The sequence below is a fragment of the Bos indicus x Bos taurus genome, chromosome 15 (genome assembly GCF_003369695.1).
Source record: "Bos indicus x Bos taurus breed Angus x Brahman F1 hybrid chromosome 15, Bos_hybrid_MaternalHap_v2.0, whole genome shotgun sequence".
NCBI classification, from domain to species: domain Eukaryota; kingdom Metazoa; phylum Chordata; class Mammalia; order Artiodactyla; family Bovidae; genus Bos; species Bos indicus x Bos taurus.
The window spans coordinates 20,267,361-20,286,343 of record NC_040090.1 but is presented as its reverse complement, the minus strand read 5'-3'; the positions used below and the strand labels follow the sequence as shown (position 1 = coordinate 20,286,343).

Below are 18,983 nucleotides of genomic sequence, written 5' to 3'. Positions count from 1 at the left end.
TGCTGAGGCGAGGCCTGGCCTGAGGCCCTTGCACAGGTGTAGCCCTGGGCTGTCGCCTAAGTTCCCCACCAGTAAAACTGCTCTGTCACAGCTCCTGAGGAGTGGGTCCTGTCTGGTGCTCCCTCAGAAGGCCAGCCCCAGCGTGTCCACCCTGGCCCCAGCGTCGAGTCCAAGGGCTTGGACGTTTGCTCTAGATCCAGGAGAGAGGTGATTGCCCTCTTAGAAAACACCCACCACCACGAGGGCTCCCTCCAGAGATGTCAGGGGAGCCCGGGAGCTCTAGGAAATCGAGGTGTGAATTTTAAATTTAAGGTTTCAGTTCCGTTTATTCTTGTAGTTAATACACTGTTTCAAAAGCCAAACAGATAAAGTGGTGTCCAGTGAAAAGTTTGTCTCCTGCTACCACATTTCTGGTTGTTGGTGTTGCTCCAGAGGTGTCCAGGGTAGGCCTCGGTCAGTTCCAGCCTTATTTCACCACACAGATGCGAGCAAGAAGTTGGGTTTTAGATTGTTAGACCAGGTATAACCTGAGCCCTCCCCTCGCCTTTCTGTAAGAGAGAAGCTCCCCGAGTTGGGTGGACACGGTCTGAGAGGCTTGGGGCAGGGAAGGGTCACAGTTTCCCCCTGAACCGGCCAGTCCACAGATGGGTCGCGGGGGCTGGGGCTGAGGGGACTGTGCACTCGGTTCACGGACCCTCCCTTCCCTGCTTCTCCTTCCCTTCTCTGCTCAAGCTCCTTCCACCTGGAGGACGCCCTGACTGCTGTCGGGGAGAAGGTCTGCCTGGAGGTGAGCAGCTGCCTTTCCCTGTGCGGCCTTAGCCCCCTCACCACAGACAAGGAGGCCGTGCTCAAGGGTCAGATCCAGGCTGTGGCCAGTCCTGACAACCCCATCCGCAGGATCGTGGGTACGTCTTGGGGGGAGTCGGGGCCAGGGATGTGCCTGTGATGGGCTGGCGGACATTGTGGAGAGGAGAGGGATTAATCACCTCCGTGTGGTGAGGGCGACCCCAAGTTCTGATAAGCGGCCGGCAGCCAGCACTGTCCTGAGGGCTCTGGCTTTGGAATCCTGGGTCTTGGTTCAGAACCCTGCTCCAGCACCGTGAGGTAGTGGGAAATATCCATGTTGGTCTCCTCCTGGTTCCTGGCACAGAGCTCCTGGGACTCTGGTGGTTTCCTCCGTGAGAAGAGCTCTGGGAGCACCTTTTATTCGAATATTTAGTCTTTCCCCGGCTCCTGATCCGGAGCTCCTGCAGCCTTTGGAATTTCCTGGGTCTGGGGAGCGTCTTTTGTTCTGAAGAGGTGACTCTTTGGACTCCTGGAGGGGCTGACTCTTTGGACTCTCTCTTGGGGGCTGGTCCCCCAACAGGCCAAGCCATGATTTGGAACTTTCAGCCCTACCCTCTGTTCTCCAGAGAGAGAGGAGAAGGACTGGAAATGCCTGCAAGATGAGCCCTTCATGAAAATCCCAGAAGTACAGGGTGTGGAGAGCTTCTGGGTGTGTGAACACAACCGTGTAGTGGGGCGGGTGGTGCGTGCACCCCTGCTGCACGAGAACAGAGGCTCTGGCCCTCGGAATTCTCCCCGCCTCGCCTCATGAGTGTCTTCACTGTTCACTTGTATCCTTTATCAGAGCCTTTATTATATAATATAAACCGGTGAAACCTCCCTGAGTTCTGTGAGCTGCTCTAGCAGATTACAAATCCACGGGAAAGATGCCATGTGAACCTCCGATGTGTAGTCAAGTCAGACAGAAGTGGCGGGTGACCTGGGGACCTACTCCTGTTTGGTGTCTGACGTGGGCATCAGTCTTGTGGGCCTGAGCCCTTAACCTGTGGGAACAGAGGCTATGTCCAGGTGGTGTCAGAACTGAGTAAGATTGTGGGACACCCAGCTGGGGTCACAAACAATTGCTTGGTGGTGGGAACCCCTCTCCCCCAGATCTGGAGTCAGAAGTGTTTTGAGGGGCTTCCATGGTGGCTCAGATGGTAAAGAAGTCTGCAGTGCAGGAGACCCAAGTTTGATCCCTGGGTTGGGAAGATCCTCTGGAGGAGGGCATGGCAACCCACTCCAGTATTCTTGCCTGGAGAATGCTCATGGACCGAGGAGCCTGGCGAGCTGCAGTTCATGAGGTCGCGCAGAGTCAAGCGACTTAGCACGTGTGCCTGGTGGTCCAGTGGTTAAGACTGCACACTTCCAGTGCTTCCACCGCTCGGGGCACAGGTTTGATCCCGGGTTGGGGAACTAAGGTCCCACATACCACAAGGCGCGGCCAAAAGGAAAAGAAACACAAAACAAAACCCAGAAGTTTTTTAGACGTTGTAATGGGGCAAGGGTGAGGAGAAGCACAGCTGTAGGTCGAGACTAAGATGGGTTTTCTTTGCAAGTACTTACTGTGTAGCTTGAGGGAGTGATACGATACTTGAGATTCTTCGTCTCTAAAAAGGGAGTAATACCAGCACCTCTAGGGTTGCTGAGAGGACTGCAGGTGATCATGTTAAATATAAGTAAGGTCCTTCCTGCCGAACCTGGCAGCACATAGTGAGGACTCTGCAACAAGTCGCAGTTATTAAAAATATTACTGCTATATGAGCTGTTCCTTTCCATCATCACTGTTTGATTCTGTTCACTGGTTGATCAAGGAACACATCTAATATTTAATTTTTAGGATTATTGTTATTTGATTGTGAAGTCCTTCCTCAACTTCTTTATGAAATCAGATAGCTGTTCCTCTTATAAATAATGGAAAGTTAGCAGGCTTCAGGCAAAAGCAGAATGATTCATGGTTATCAGATTCTGAGTAGAGGCTGAACCAGCGATGTGGGTGTGCTTCTAATACTATCACTTGGTTTTCTTTATTCCTAGGTAATATTTTATGATGGAGAAGGAAACGGCAACCCACTCCAGTAGTCTTGCCTGGAAAATTCCATGGACAGAGGATCCTGGTGGGCTATAGTGCATGGGGTCGTGAAGAGTTGGCCGCTACTGAACAACTGAGCAAAATATTTTATGAAAAGAAAGAAAGTCCCTCAGTCATGTCTGACTCTTTGCGACCCCGTGGCCTGCCAGGTCCATAGTATTCTCCAGGCAAGAATACTGGAGTGGGTTGCCATTCCCTTCTCCAGGGCATCTTCCTGACCCAGGATTTGAACCCAGGTCTCCCGAGTTGACAGGCGGATTCTTTACCATCTGAGCTACCAGGGAAGCCCTGCCAAAACAAGAATGCTGTCAGAAGTGGGATTTATAAAAAGAGAGTTACATGAATCAGTGTTTTTTTAAAATATTAGATTTTTCCACCCCAGGCCTGCCTTAGTTACAGTTTCATCTTTGGATTCCTCAGGGGGAGCCTCCTGATGTTGCAGGGCCCTCAGACCCTCAAGATCATTGTCGTCAAGTGGGGTGTGGATGCGGGAAAGGTCTGTGAGGAGACTGCTGGCTACCAGGCTGCTCCCTTGGTTCTGCCAGCTAAGTTGTTTAGTCACAGCCAGTGGCGGTGTGTTACTGGCACCCAAAGAGTGTAAGTCAGTCACACCTGAGAAGGTTCCCTAGTTGAGGGCGGCGTGAAGTTTGAAAACGCTTATTCGATATAAATGCCCTTGTTGTTTTTGTGATAAAATCTGCAAGGTTGCGGCTTGCACACACTCTTTTTTGGCAGCTGAGGCTGCACAGGAGGGTACAGCACCATCATAGGGGTGAGGGTGGGGGACTAAGAAAGCAAACGAAGTGATTCCAGGGAGTAGGACAAGCTGCCCACAGCTCCGTGAGCGTCACTGTGGGCTGTGGAGGAGGAGGCTCAGGCGTCTCTCATGGGCTTTGCAGGAAAAACTAGATCACAGGTTAGGAGTGCTGGAATCGTCTTTCTTTCTCCTCTTTTTGGAACTTGTATTTCTTGCTTTGTTTTTCCTCCCACTTTTCATGTGATCTTCAACAGTCGCTAATGTTGGTCTCGTTGCACCCTGCTCCTCTGAGAGCAGAGCCTGTCAGCACCCTAGACACCCTTAATCGTCCATGCGTTTATCCTTGCTTTCCAAGTATGTAATTTGGGACATTGCCTGGAGGCCGGGTCTCATGGCAGGCCCTGGGTGCCAGGGAGAGAGCGACAGACAAGAGGAGCGTGGTCCCACCCCGTGGAGGAAACATTACCAAAGAGATGAATGTTCAGAAGTGGGAGGTGCCCCAGGGTGATCAGGGAAGACTTTCTCAAAAAGGTGATGTTTAGGCTAAAAACTGAAGCATAAACAGAAGTTTGTAAAGTCGCCCTAACTAGGAAACAAACATCTGCTTTCTCTTCAATCACAGATTCCCGAATCCTGACCTTCTTAGACGCCTACCTTGCCTCAAGTCATCAGAAGCCATCGCCCATAGCCCCTGGGGGATTGGGTCCGATTCAAAAAGAGCTGGAGGAAGTTGCCGTTAAATTCGTGCGCCTGGTCAACTATAACAAGATGGTGTTCAGTCCCTACTATGACGCCATCCTCAGTAAGACCCTCGCCAGATCCTAACACGTATAGTCCCTGTAGCAGCAGTATTACTTGCTCGACCTGTTCTCAGCTGTGATGTGGCTTTGGAAAATGGCTATTTAGTACATTTCTGTTTAATAGCACAGATTCCAAAAGGAAGAATATTGTGTATCAATGTTGAGAAGACTTGTTGGAAAATGCACTGAATTCTCTTTTGGGGGTTTGTATTTATGAGCGCAAGTTTACATCAGAGAGGCTGTTGTCCTGAGTTTCATAGGCAGCACTCAGCTTTTAACAGGACTGTCCTGTGTATATCACGGTTGTAGCTGCCTGTCTCTCCCTCAAGTCTGGGACTGCTCTTCTGCCATCTGGGTTGTTTTTCTTTTAGACACCCGAGAGTATCTGCCAGCTACCCCAGAGTGAGAAGCCAAGCCATGATGCATTTAGACGCGCCCCTCTCTTGCACAGCCCACCCCTCCTCCCTCCAGGTATTTAAGTTAGAACTTTATAAATCTTACTGCCTCCCATCTGCCCCCCTCGACCCCCAGTTATTTATTGCTTTCTCCCCTCCTGGCCCAGCCAGAGCCCTGGAATCCTTTCATTCTGGAGGAGTTATTAATACTTGATTTAAAAAAGCTTTCTCTTTTGTACAAAATTACTTCTGAACCTGGATGATAGTGTTTATGGGATGTAGAGAAAGGAAAATTCTTTGATTTTTATGTCTTGAAAGTTGAGGAATCTTTAAAAAAAAAATATGCTAGTGTAATATAAAAGAAGACAGATATCGGAAGTTTTTACTGAAAAGTTCACCCTGATACAACACCTTGAGGTATTGACTGAATTCGAATTCCAGAATTGGATTTAAGTGTTTTCAGATAAAATAGCATAAGCTCAGTTACTTCTCAGGTAATGAAGTTATAGGAAATCTCTGATTTTCGAGCAGTATTTATCTAGGAACTTGAGTGACCAGAGTTCCTGACATACCCTGTGGCTGAAAGGGTAGCTTGGGGTCTCATAGATGACCTGTTTTGTTAAAGAATAAATGTGTATCTTAGGGATGTTATGTGAGAAACCGAACTGTGAAGTCATTGGGGTGATCCCCAGCTGCCAGAACCACAGGGGTGGCGTCAGGCAAGGAATCCCTTCATTCAAGCCCATAAGGGCGGGGGTGGAGCTGAGGACAGGGTTGGGGAAACATCCACCCTGTGGACCATCTAGTGATACCAGGTTCCAGAGGAGCTACTGGTTATACTGGGAGGGATGTGATTTCTCCATCTAATTGCTTCAGACTGCACTCTTAATATTTTTACTTGCAGTCAGAAATGTAAGCTGGGTTCCATGGTCAGACGTCATATTAATAAAGTTTAGTCTCAAGGACAAATCCTCCCTGGTTTCCTGGGAAGAGGTTAAAAGCTCAGTAAGTAGAACTTTTAAAGAACAAAACCACATCCTCTGTAGCGCGTTCAGTGAAGTCACCTCTGGAATTGTTCCTGGAGGTCAGGCTGCCGTGGCAGCTGCGCTCACTGGTCGTAGAGAATGAGGTTCAGTGGGCAGGGCGGGGGGGCACTCTGGCTTGCTTCCACCTCAGTGTTCAGGGGTTCCCCACCCCATCCAAGGATGTGGGAAAGGGGTGTAACCCCCCGATGCAGGGCGAGTCACCACCTCCTGTAGCCATTTTCCCTAAATCTCCAGAGTTCTTCATTCTGCTTCTTTTGCAAGAATTAACTCTTAGTAGATTTTTTTCCCCCTCATGGGTTCCTACATGGATAGAGTGATGTTTGGACAGTTTGAAATCTTGATGCCCATGTAACAGGGAGCTTCACAGACTCCTGTGGCCCCCACTACCTCAGTGTCCCCTGGTGGAATTCTACAAGAGCCAGAATGAAGACAGTAAAGTTCAGAATCATGATATTCATATTGAATCGTTTTGCTGTTGCTCTTTGAAGATATGTGAGCTAGTTTTTCTTCCTGGAATCTCATAGGATTATCACTAAGGGCTAGGAAGATTCGTTTAGTTATTTAGTCACTCAGGAAATGTTTGCTAAGCATCTACTTAGAGCTCCCCCAATCCAGGGTATTCTGTCCCTCCAAGACAAAATACCTTTGGCATATAAATTATCCTTCAGAATTGAACTGGTTTTATATATATACTGCATGCTGGTTGGATTTGACATGGTTTCCTGCCCAAAAGGGTTTGTGGAAAACATATCTTTCTGGAAGTGCTAAGTTTATTTGGCAATAGTACTTCACTACAAGTGGGTAGAACTGAGGGCCTTGAGAGCTGGGTTGCGATCAGCAGGTCAGCTTGATTTCTCTGATAGTTTCCTAAATGAATGAGTGAGTGAATAAAGGTCTAGAAGTCAGCTGTCAGTTGATGAGGTGACTAGTGGGTGGCGTCTCACTGTATGAAGTTTTCTTTTTTTAATCTCGTTAATTCTAAAGCAAGCTGTAAAATGTGATTGTTCATGTAATGTAACCCTATAATCCACTTCAGGTAAGAGTTACACTGATATATCTTACTGATTAATGCAGTGGACAGGTATATAGAAACTTTTTCTCTTTAAAAAGTTTGACTCAATAGGCATAAAACGTGCACATTACTGGCTGACAGTTCTGAATGGCTTATTTAGCAGTTCTGTTTTTGTGGCTTATTTTAATTTCTCCAAAGTCTTAAGATTCCTGGGAAGAGAGCAGCCTCATTTCCTGCTGAATTTCAAGGGAGTGAATAGGTGTTTGCTGTTTGACTTCCAGTGATCTTTTGACTTGCCTTGACTTGTATGTAAAGCACTTGTATTTCTTTTGAGGCAGAACGGTAGAGTGGGAGGACTGAGAGCTGTCAGGAAACCAGAGCTCTAATCCCATTTCTGTCATGTGATTAGCTGGAGCAAATCGGGACCCATTTCAGTACCCATAGAATGAATGGACTAGAAAAGGGCCTTTCAAGTCTGACATTCTGTGATGAATTTGACTGGAATAACTGAAGTAGACTGCGGTCGGATTGTGCAGAGAGATCTGACTTAGAGGAAGATCTGGGTTGAGTCGTTCCTCTGTTGCCTTCTTGCAAGGAAGGCTCTGTGACTTTGGGCCATTCTTCCTTAGGCTTTGTAAAACAAGAATACTAATTCACACTTCCTGTGAGGATTAAATTTGATAATGGATATTAGAATGCTTTGTACACACAAAAGAACTATAAATGGCTTTATTAGCAACAAAGGAGAGTATTGTAACCTTTTTGCCTGTAGGTGATGACAGATTTGACTGCAGGTGCCCAGCCTCCTTCAGTCAAGCACGTTTTACAGGCCTGTAGGGAAGGTTTTCCTCCTGTCCTGTCCCAAGACTGTTATTTTCTTTTATCATCTCTTCTGTACCAGAGCTGCAATCTTACTTCTCTTATATGCTGCCACTCACCTGCACTCCAGTGATTTCTCACTTCCACCTCCGCATTATTTGAAGTAAATGAATGGATGACTGAATGGTAGTGGATGATAGGCTATGAAACTCATATTAAAAGGCACTATCTCATTGAAAACCTAAATAAAGAATTACAGTGATGTTTGCAATTGTGTATTTATATTGGGTTTTATATACCTATTTTAATGGTTTGCCTTTTTATTCATTTTTCAAAGCACCTTCATGGGACGGGGAAAGGGGAAACTTTTAAGCCTGAAATCCTCTATTAACCTACTGAATGTTCACTGATACTTTCAGAAAAAGCTAGAGTCCTAGAAATGTGTCAGAAACTTCAGCAGGCAGAATTTTACCTAAAACTGCCTTTAGTGTGGATTTCTGTCTTACCTATGTTGCCTTCTGAACTAACATATAGTTTAGAAGGCCCGATCTGATGGAATGTAATTTAGAAATCAGTTGTGTCTGACGTTGGTATCAATAGTCAGACTTCACCATTTTTCTATTTGTTTTATCTGAACTAAGCCTAGCTTCCCTGGTGGCTCAGGTGGTAAAGAACCTGCCTGCAATGCAGGAGACATGGGTTTGATCCCTGGGTAGGGAGAAGGAAATGGCAACTCACTCCAGTATTCTAACCTAGGAAAATCCCATGGACAGAGAGCCTGGCACGGGCTACATGGGATACATGGGGTCACACAGAGTCAGACGTGACTTAGTGACTAAACAACACCCCATCTGAGCTAAACATTGAGAGCCTTTAAGTGCAACTTTTGACTTAAAGCAGCCTTAAAATCAAAGTAACACTTTTTTTCCTTTCTCATTCTCATTGCCTCTGCTTTCTGAAGTACTGCTTGCTGTGGGCTCACAGGAGAAATTTGGTCACATCTTGGACAGGGAAGAAAATTTAGTACATGGAATTGTTTTTTTTAACTTTTATTCCCAGAGCTGATAAGCTAACTTCTGTTAAATATTTAAAGTTTTACCTAAATCAGTAATATGGTAACTGAGTTTTGTTAACTTGGCATGAATTAACCATTCAAGAATTCTGAAATTTGTATTAAATAAAATATAACTGCACTTGCTGAACATCACAGTCAAGTTAAAAACTACCAACTTTAATGAAGTTTGCTTTGGGAATTGAAATGTAAAAATCAAAATTTATGAACATGGTGATTTTAATTTTACTATCATATAAATCAACTCTTAGTTTTACATATTAAGTATATGTCAGTAGAGGATTATAAAATTACCAAATAAATTCATAATTATCCCCCAAGGTCAACATGCTGACAAAAATGGTTTTATATTTTTGTTCTTTTCCAGTAGTACATTTGATCACTTTTATATTTACTAGGTAGCTATAACCTTTTACTTTATGTGGCTACATAGATAAAACCTCTTGTTTGAAATTTAGTGCTAACAGCCAGAGTTTGACTGATTTTTGTTTAGGAAGGATTTATGGTCCTTAAATTTCATCCAGTTCTAGAATTGTGGGGAGATGCTATCGTTGTTTTTATGAAGAGGAAAGATATGAATATCTTTTGGTAATTTCTCTGCATCCAGCAATATGGATATATGAGTCCTTGGACATGTAGGGCTGGCTATATATACCCCAGGAGTCTGCACACAGAGTTCCAAAAGTGAGTTCAGATTTCTAACATCATGCTACTTGATGTTAGATGAAGGAATTATCAAACATTCACACAGAATCATACTAAAAACCAAAAGTGCATATATTTAGACAGAACATTAAGTTCTACATATATATATAGAATATTAAGAAAATGTTTTCTTCTTAACAAGAAATAATCTGTTTGAAGTTTAAATGTCATATAATTTCTAGGGGAAAAAATCTTAGAAATAAATGCAGTAGGAGCAATTATAATACATATAAATGGCCTTAACAGTCCTTAGTCCCCAGAGAAGGCAATGGCAGCCCACTCCAGTGTTCTTGCCTGGAGAATCCCAGGGACAGAGGAGCCTGTTGGGCTGCCGTCTATGGGGTCGCACAGAGTCGGACACGACTGATGCGACTCAGCAGCAGCAGCAGCAGCAGCAGCAGTCCTCAGTAGCACTTTTCACCAAGGTAGGTAGGGGTGTGTATGTGTGTTTTGTTACAATGTTTAAAAAAAAAAAAAAGGATCATTTTCCTTGCATAATCATATGGCTTTGTTTGCTCATATGGAAACACTCTTACAGACCATTACAGGTATTTGAAATCAGTTGTCTTCAATACACTACCCAACGATAGCACTCCAGCAGATTCCATATCTGTATTTTAAAGTCTGCTATGTGGTACTACTTGTGCCTTTCAGATTGTATTGTTGATAACTATGATATTAAAAAGAAAACCCACACAGCTTAAAAATGATACTTAACAAAATCTGCGATAGAGCTGACTTTGTTTTAAGGAAATTTTAGTCAGCTTTACTGGTAAAATACTGGAGACACACTTGTGATCAACTTCGGTAAGTATAACCTTGCTACATGTAAGTTTATATAAGAAACTGATAGAACTTTTCTTCATTTGTAGAAATATTTGAAGCTGAAATTTAATCACACTTGAATTCAAATTCTAAACTGTGTACCCAATATGTAAGATTCTCTTTTTATAGCCTTACTACTTTTCCTCTTGGTTTTTTCTTTTTTTTTTTTTGTCCTTATTTTTAGCCTTCATTCTGAATCACAATCCTCAGGGCTCAACTTGTTTTTGGTCTAGTTTTCTAAAAATGAGCCTAGAGGAGGTAATGCTCCTAACAAAGAGCAAAACAATTCTTCTGACTTATTTTTTAAGGATAAATTTTTGCTCACTGTAATCAGTTTTTGGTTGCTTGGCCACAGTTTTCTTTGATAGGTAAGAAGTGGATTTCTTCAGCGCGAAACACACTCCACACTCTGAGTGTGGACCGTTGGCGAGGGCTAGTGCAGCCAGCCAGTAGTTTTTCTTTAATCAACACTGAAATACATGTGAGAGCAAGACAGTGAGTGATTACAGGAATGCCACACTTATTTCACTTTTAAGAGAGACGAAAGATAAAATATTGCAGTCTCCCTCAGATTTAATTCGGGGAAAATGCATTCATATTTGAGGATTTCTAAAATGTTTAATTTACCTCTTAAAAATGGATCCCTCATGTTTTCCAATAGTAGCAAAAAAGACCAGGAAAGGACAATAGTTGTATATATGGTAAATACAAGATGACTTGTATTGTTGACGTTTATTTGTAAACTGTGTTGGCTGAACAACATAAGCTGCTATTTCAGATGTGAACGAAAGCAGCAGCAGGAGACATGACTTTTTTTGAGATCCTTTTATTTTTTAAAGGATTGTTTTAAAATGTTAAACTACAAAACCGATTCCGTACATTCTGCCATAAATAAAACGAACAATAAGGCAGGACTCTACATAAGCAAACCAAAACAGCTGTTTTCAGAAAATGTGATAAAATGCTTTACAATCATAAGCCATCCAGTTTTTAAAATAAAACTGTTGAAAACCCACAAGTCTTCAAGTGGTACATACAAGACACCCTTGAAGCAGGAACAAAATGTGGTTCTGCCACTTAGTACTGTTCTCACACTTTTGAAAACCTAGTTCTGCTTAGAGCATAGGTCTATTCCAAATCCTAAAATTCATGTAGGTTGCTTGGTTGTTCTTGAGAACCATATGATAGAGGCACCAATGACAATACAACTTTGTTTCCAAGAACTTTGTAACAAAGCATTGTCTCTTTTAAACATATGACTTAGAGGCAAAAGGATAAGAGTTTTCTTGAGGCGGGTGCTACACCTGCCTCACCGGATTCGCTTCTGCTGCCTTGCCCTGTAAATGTCATGAACAGGGGGAACCACAGCTCCCTTTTCCTCGTCTTCATCTGAATCCTCGTTGGGCCTTTTGACAGCCTTCGTGAGCACTGCATTACTTTCCACTGGGCCGTTGCCTTCTACCGCTAGCTCTGGGGCTCCTCCAGTAATGATCCTCACAGCTTCTTCAACTGCTATTGAAGCAAAACAAAAGGACTATTGGAGGGTGTTTCCAAGCGTGCTACTGTGTCATTCCCTTTGTTACACAGCAGAAACTAACACAACATTGTTAAGTACCTATAGCCCAATTAAAAAAAAAAAGTATGCTGTGAAGGAAAACATATGTACTACTTTGAATACTTTATCATTTTGTAGCGTCCTATTAGCAAATTCTTAGATAGTACTTAGTACTACTGACACTAAATAAAGACAAAAAACTACGGTTAAAATTAATAAAGTTTTCATAAGCAAAATCTGATAGTGCATGTTCACATGAAGAGAAAAGATAAGCTTTTTATGATATTTTTCTTAGCAGAATTAGAACATGAACTGGCCTCTCTGTACCAAAGAGGGTTTGGACCCCTGTGAGGTGTCACTGTACTGCTGCAAGGTGGCTAGCTGGTTTTGGAAGCTTCCATGGCGATCTCTCCTGTCTTGGAGACAATAATGTGAATTCCACTCTAAAAATGGAGCCTCAATCACTTACTATTTGGTATCTTGCATCTTCGGAAAATTTCCATTAGTTCGTCCACTTGTACAAAAGGACCCTGTTTTGACACAAAGAAAACTTAATCCCCAATAATCTGACAAGTTAAAATAGCCCCACTTTGTATTTCCCAAGATAAAAAAATACATAATTACTATATTTACCCATAGAGCAAGTATCTGTCATGAAAATGGTGAACAAACCTGGAAACAAATAGGAGGAGGGAGAAGTTTCATTAAAACAACTGCTGCAGGTGGCACTGGGAACACTCCACCGGGGACAGGGTGCAAGCCCGGAGCTGTAAGGGAAAGGAATGGAGGAATGGGACGGAAGAATTTCTATACGTGTAATAACTAGCACAAGTAATTTGTACATTAATTACTATGTACAAAGAGTCTATGTTGCTTAAAAACATCTTAAAATGTTGTTAGTGTTTTATATGTTTGACCAAACTCAAGTGGGTGAGACAGTGAAAGCAGTCTCAACCTCATGGCCCCTGGGGGCAGAAAGTAAACAAGAGACTGCGTAAGATGATCCAGACCCTGAGTTCGTCAGTTTTTGTCAAAGATCATGTCTAAGCCTCACAAGTCATTTTTTCAGCAAGCCCATTTAAAGTCAGTTATACAGTAACATATTTTATTGTAAGGGCCTTGTTCAAATAGAATTCAGAGACTACTACATATTAGTAACTATAAACAATACCAAATATCGCCAAAGTAAGTTTCCAGCTGTGCAGGTAACCTGTATGTAGCGGCGTTTCAGAAAACTCTCTTAAGGATCACTGCCAAATGCGTTACTGCAATCTGGATCAGTGAGGTTTTTTGTTTAAGACATTTTAAACTCATCTTGATTCAAAGATTATATAGCCAAATCACTTGTCATTATTGACCCTGAGTCTAATTATTAACCTACAATGGAAAGGTCACATTAATTTGCCCCCTCCAACCCCCACACACCTCTGGATTTAAACCAACAAACAAACTGAGGGCTCAGTACTGGATCTAAAGTCATGGCTTACGTGCTAAATGTCGTGGCTGAAATGGAATCATCTGCTGAGTGTCTGGTTTAGGGTATTCTGGTTTTCTATCCACTTCATCTTTCAGAACAGGCACTATAGAAGGAGCTACAACTGGGTCTGGAATTATAGCTGCTAGCTTAGCACGGGAGACATCCTGAAAATGCAGAACAGAAGAATCCTAAACCTGAAAAAGGGACTTACAGAGTAGAACTGTGCAATTCTACACTCCTGAGGATACACTAAATAACTGGGTTAAAACCATAGCGAGAATGGAGAAAGAAAAGTGAGAACTTCCATGACAGTGAAGACTGACAAGTGTTAAGAGTCATTAGACTCAGTGCCACCAGGTGGGACATTTGTAGGATCCTTTTGTAGGTAATACATACCGGGTAGATGTATATACCTGGTAGGTAATAAATACCAGGTAGAGGTGGGGTAATTTGGAAGAAAATCTGCAGTTTTAGATATTTTCTGATATTTCCTTTCCACTAAAACCGAACATCATCCATCAGGTTCTCTAAGTGAAGAAGCTGATTAAGTAAGGTGCTCTTTCATGAAACCTAACAAAGCTTATCACCTACGTTAGTTCATAAGATTTTGCTAATGAAATGAAAAATTATTCCCAACATACTGTTACAGGGGAGAAGGAATGTTTGTTGAATAACCACTGTTTGTCAATTTTTGCCGTTCATTCACTCTTTGAGGAGGTAGATACGATCACCTCCATTTTACAGAAGGGACTAACGCTCAAAGAGAGGTTCTGCAGAGGTTCTGCTATCTCCAAGGTTATATGGCTAAGAAGCAGACAGAGGAGTTGAGAGCACAGGCCTTTCTGACCTCACACCCATTCTGTCTTCTTTTCAGTGTCCCAGCAATGTCTGCCAGGGCTGAGAGCAACTCTGAGAGAGCCTCTTTTGCCAGCATTAAGGGATATAAGAGAATCTCATGTTCTCAAAACTTGCTCATATGCAGTTGGTGGCAAATCTAAATGAGAACACCCACTGAGAATTGCTTTTTTTCCTCTCTTTCCCACTCTCACTTATGTGCCACACACGAAAGCATAATGATCCTTCCCAAATACACAGAATATAAACAGAAATACAAGATGGAAAATTCACGAAGATACTTTCATTAACTTCCTTAATTTCCATTTTCAACTTGGCAAAGTTGAAACAGTCTAAAGATTCCACATAACAGTCTTAAAAATGCCTTTGGCTTTTCATTAACAATTTGTTAAACCAGGAGCAGAATCCCCTCATCCCTGAGCAGTAACCCTAGTTCAGCATAGGAATATGGGGCTGGCAGACAACTGGAGCTTCCATTAATGTAAAGGTCTGAAGTTTATTTTAATCTGGTTCAGACACAAGACCAGTGAGACTCTGGCTAAAAGAGGGCAGTGAGGAAATGAAGAATGATGGTGAGGAACATCCTAATGCTGGCTGGCTTAAGGAGACCAATCAATCCAGGACTCTTATGGATATAGCTTCCCCTTGGATTTTCATCTGGTCTTTGTTCACCTGACACAGAAAAATCAAGCACTGATAGAGCAATGGTTTCTCACCAAGGGCTATTTCTAGGCTATTAATCTTTCCTTTTGGCCTGAATGAGTTCAGGTTCCAGGTCTGTTTTCTTAATGATGCAGTAGTCCAAATAGAGGAGTTCCATTCCTAGATAAGCTGTTGGGTTGAGCAAAAAGTTTGTTCCAGTTTTGTTCCAGAACTGGAACGAAATTTTTGGCCAATTAAATAATTTCCTAAAGGCGTCCACTGAAGGAGCCCTGTTTAAAGATACAAACACTTCAAAGAAATTTATGGATTTACAAAGCTATAAAGTTTCTTCATTATATCTACAACATATATAGCAGGAATTACATTTGGTTTAAGATCTCCTATCAAAACACACTCCTCAGTTTTAAGAACTGTTAGAGAAAAACTAACAAGTGACATTCAGATTGTCCACCTGCCCACAAAATGTAAGAAATAAGGCATTGACAATTTCAGGGAAAGAATGAAAGTTTGTTAAATCTCATTTTAATTCTCATTTTGTTCAGTACTGTTGATAATATTTCACAAACCCAAGGAAAATCCCTGAACTTTTTGTATTCTGCAAATCTATAATAAAACTAGACTAATTTCAATTTCAGAATTTACTTTAAAGTTTGTCCATGAACTCTTCTAAAACGTTGGGAAAGTACAGACATCACACACATCATAAGCCCAAGTACATACCTTATACCCAAGTGCTTTTAGTTCACTTGCAGAGCAAGGATATAGATCCATGAACTTGTATCTGTCTACCAGTAAAGCTGTTTCTTTGCCTTCATACTCTTCTTTGAATGCTGTAAACCGTCTTTTCTCCACTTTGAGTATACTAGCTAGATCACCAATATTACTTTCAAAAGCTAGAAATCGGGCCCAGATTTCTCTGTAAGAAAATAAATATAATCAATACTTCACCATCCTGGGTTTGGGACTTACAAAAATCTTCCAGTTCCCTTCCTCCCCCTTTTTTAAATTATAAGAATCTATTTTTTTTTATTATAAAGATTTCTAAACTTCAAAACATAGAGTAGTATAATGAATACCTATATTCCATTACCTAGATTCAGTCGTCATTAATATTTTGCTATATTTGCTTCCCCAAATATTTGCTATATTTGTTTTCACTTAAGTATCTGAAAGTGAATTATAGTCATCATAACCTTTCACCCTAAATACTTTCATATTTAAGGGTTTTTTGTTTTTTCTTATTTAGCCTACTTCCTATCATTTGTGGTCAATGAGACATTTATCCTAGAGACAGTAAACCGACTCTAGGTGGGGAAGAGTTGAAAAGGAACCTAGATTTCCAATTACTCCTGAATGATATGACTTCACCATTTTGTAGTGGCATGAATTAAAATGTAGACTACATTCTTTGTGCAATGTATGAATAAAAATACATTTCAAAATCTAACATGATTGTTCTCTATTTTTTCCCAGTAATAGGGATCACTGGGGACAAATTAGTGCCTCACCACTGTTCTAACAGCCAATTAATTCTCTGAGACTCTACTTAAAATGTTACTAAGCACTTCTGTACTAAAGTAATACAGTGACTTCCTATTTTATGCTAGGTAGGGGACTATTGCAAAACTTCTATACTGGTAGACATTATTGCTACTCAACAAGAAAGTAAGAACTGGGAAAGTTAGGAAACCTGCCCAAGGTATAGCTGACTGAGTTGGAGTTTGAACCCAAGACTCCAAAGCCTTCCTGCTTTCACTGCACCACTAGACCATGTTGTTCCTCTGGTATAAGGGACAGAGTCAAAACCATAAATCAGGGATGGAACCTGTCAAACAAACTTTCATTTTGTAAGAGTCTTTGCTCTTGAAAAAGAGATACAAAAATTTCAGAACTCTGCCCTAATTTGTTCATATCAATTTATAGGGATATAGAGAAAGATATATTAAAATATTTAATAACAAATTGTTAAGGCATCTCTCAAAATAATCCTAGTCAGTATGCAAAAAAAAAATTTTTAACAAATCTTAAACAGGTATGAAAATATTGCAGGCAGCCATTTGTAAATGAAACTTCAAAAGAGAAGGGAAATTTCTACTGAAACTTAAGACTCACAACAAGCAAACATTCATCCCATAGACTACAGTTCAAGTATTAAAGCTGCCATTAGAACCTGACCAGTAAGTTTTCACAATGGCTTACCCAGATTTCTCAGGAGGAAGACTTCCAGATGTTAAAACTCGTTCAAACAAAACTCGAGTATTATTGTCCTCTAGGATATTAAAGAAAATTTTAAATATTAAAAAAATTTAGTTCTATAATTTAACAAAGCATTATCTCATTGTATCCTCACAAAAATCTTACGCAGAGGGGTCTAAGTATTATCACAACCAGAATTTATATGTGAGGAAGCTTGAGGTTCAAAAAGATGAAGTAAATTGATTCAGCTCATTGTTAACTGAGTAATGGACCTGCAACTAGAAGCCAGACCACACTAAACAAAAGGTACTGAGTAGGTGGGTGGGGTGGTAGATGAACATGGATGATTTCAGAAGATAATAATGCTGACATTGGGCTTCCCTGGTGGCTCAGCAATAAAGAATCCACCTGCAATGCAGGAGATGTGGGTTCAATCCCTGGGTTGGGAAGATTTCCTGGAGAAGGAAATGGCAACCCACTCCAGTATTCTTGGCTGGAGAATTCCATGAACAGAGGAGCCTGGAGGGCTATAGTCCATGGACTCACAAAAGAGTCAGACACGACGAGGTGACTTAACAACAACAAAGCTGACATCAGATTCCATCCTCAATTTTACAGTAAAAAACATTATACACACTAGTAACTATTCTAAAAAATGAAGCAAAATAATATAAAACTGGTGAGGACATTCATTTCATACAAGAAATTTCTTTTTAAGTAAATGCTCCACCGACTTACTTTCTGGAGTTAAGTCCTCTTCCAGAGAGTAGAATCACTAAGTTGAAATACAAAGTCATGTTTTAAGTTTTATTCTTTTCTACTAAGCATCTGGTCCCATCACTTCATGGGGAATAGATGGGGAAACAGTGGAAACAGTGTCAGACTTTTATTTTTGGGGGCTCCAAAATCACTGCAGATGGTGACTGCAGCCATGAAATTAAAAGACGCTTACTCCTTGGAAGGAAAGTTATGACCAACCTAGATAGCATGTTGAAAAGCAGAGACACTACTTTGCCAACAAAGGTCCGTCTAGTCAAGGCTATGGTTTTTCCAGTGGTCATGTATGGATGTGAGAGTTGGACTGTGAAGAAAGCTGAGCGCCGAAGAATTGATGCTTTTGAACTGTGGTGTTGGAGAAGACTCTTGAGAGTCCCTTGGACTGCAAGGAGATCCAACCAGTCCACCCTAAAGGAGATCAGTCCTGAATGTTCATTGGAAGGACTGATGCTGAAGCTGAAACTCCAGTACTTTGGCCACCTCATGCGAAGAGTTGACTCATTGGAAAAGACTCTGATGCTGGGAGGGATTGGGGGCAAGAGGAAAAGGGGACGACAGAGGATGAGATGGCTGGATGGCATCACCGACTCGATGGACGTGAGTTTGAGTGAACTCTGGGAGATGGTGATGGACGGGGAGGCCTGGCATGCTGTGATTCATGGGGTCACAAAGAGTTGGACACGACTGAGCGACTGAACTTAACTGAACTATGTAGGTAGACAGAATGTTATATTTTTCTAAAATATTAAAATCATTAATATACACCTGTGATATCTAAGTTTAACATCTAATTATTTACATGACACATAATTTTTTATATTTCTTTCTTAAATCAGTTTTTATACCAGATCATTTTTAGTCAAGAAATTACATATCCTGGATTGTGGTGTGGTTAAGTTGACTAAATGAGATACATACATACATATACGAATTCTCTAGTCTTGTGCCTGGTCTAAGGTAGGAACCCAATAAAGGATTGCCATTATTATTATTACAACAAAATAGAAAAATAAAGATAAAGATGCTCATAAACACAATGTTTCTTTTTGAAATCTCTTCCCCAGTAGCCTCAGGGCATTTTACTCTACTTCTTGGGCATCTTTAAGTTTTCG

The 18,983-nt window shown here is 41.6% G+C and overlaps 2 protein-coding genes across 8 annotated transcripts in view; one reads left to right on the top strand and one right to left on the bottom strand.

Annotated features, from left to right (window-relative positions):
• TCP11L1 (t-complex 11 like 1) overlaps positions 1-8,017 on the top strand; it is a 33,717-nt gene extending 25,700 nt beyond the window's left edge. For 6 of the 7 annotated variants that reach the window (XM_027562713.1, XM_027562714.1, XM_027562717.1 and 3 more), the window contains 2 exons: positions 733-905; positions 4,297-8,017. In XM_027562713.1, the coding sequence (XP_027418514.1) occupies positions 733-905; positions 4,297-4,499 (376 nt within the window). In that variant the 3' untranslated portion in view covers positions 4,500-8,017. The remainder of the gene's footprint in view (positions 1-732; positions 906-4,296) is intronic. The other variant, XM_027562719.1, reaches the window with a different exon arrangement.
• Positions 8,018-11,158: 3,141 nt separating this feature from the next.
• The window catches only part of CSTF3 (cleavage stimulation factor subunit 3), a 67,631-nt gene continuing 59,806 nt past the window's right edge, over positions 11,159-18,983 (bottom strand). Inside the window, exons 16-21 of the mRNA XM_027562712.1 lie at positions 17,098-17,167; positions 15,619-15,814; positions 13,391-13,544; positions 12,576-12,670; positions 12,373-12,433; positions 11,159-11,860 (exon numbers count right to left, since the gene is read on the bottom strand). Coding sequence (XP_027418513.1) covers positions 11,658-11,860; positions 12,373-12,433; positions 12,576-12,670; positions 13,391-13,544; positions 15,619-15,814; positions 17,098-17,167 — 779 coding nt within the window. The 3' untranslated portion in view covers positions 11,159-11,657. The remainder of the gene's footprint in view (positions 11,861-12,372; positions 12,434-12,575; positions 12,671-13,390; positions 13,545-15,618; positions 15,815-17,097; positions 17,168-18,983) is intronic.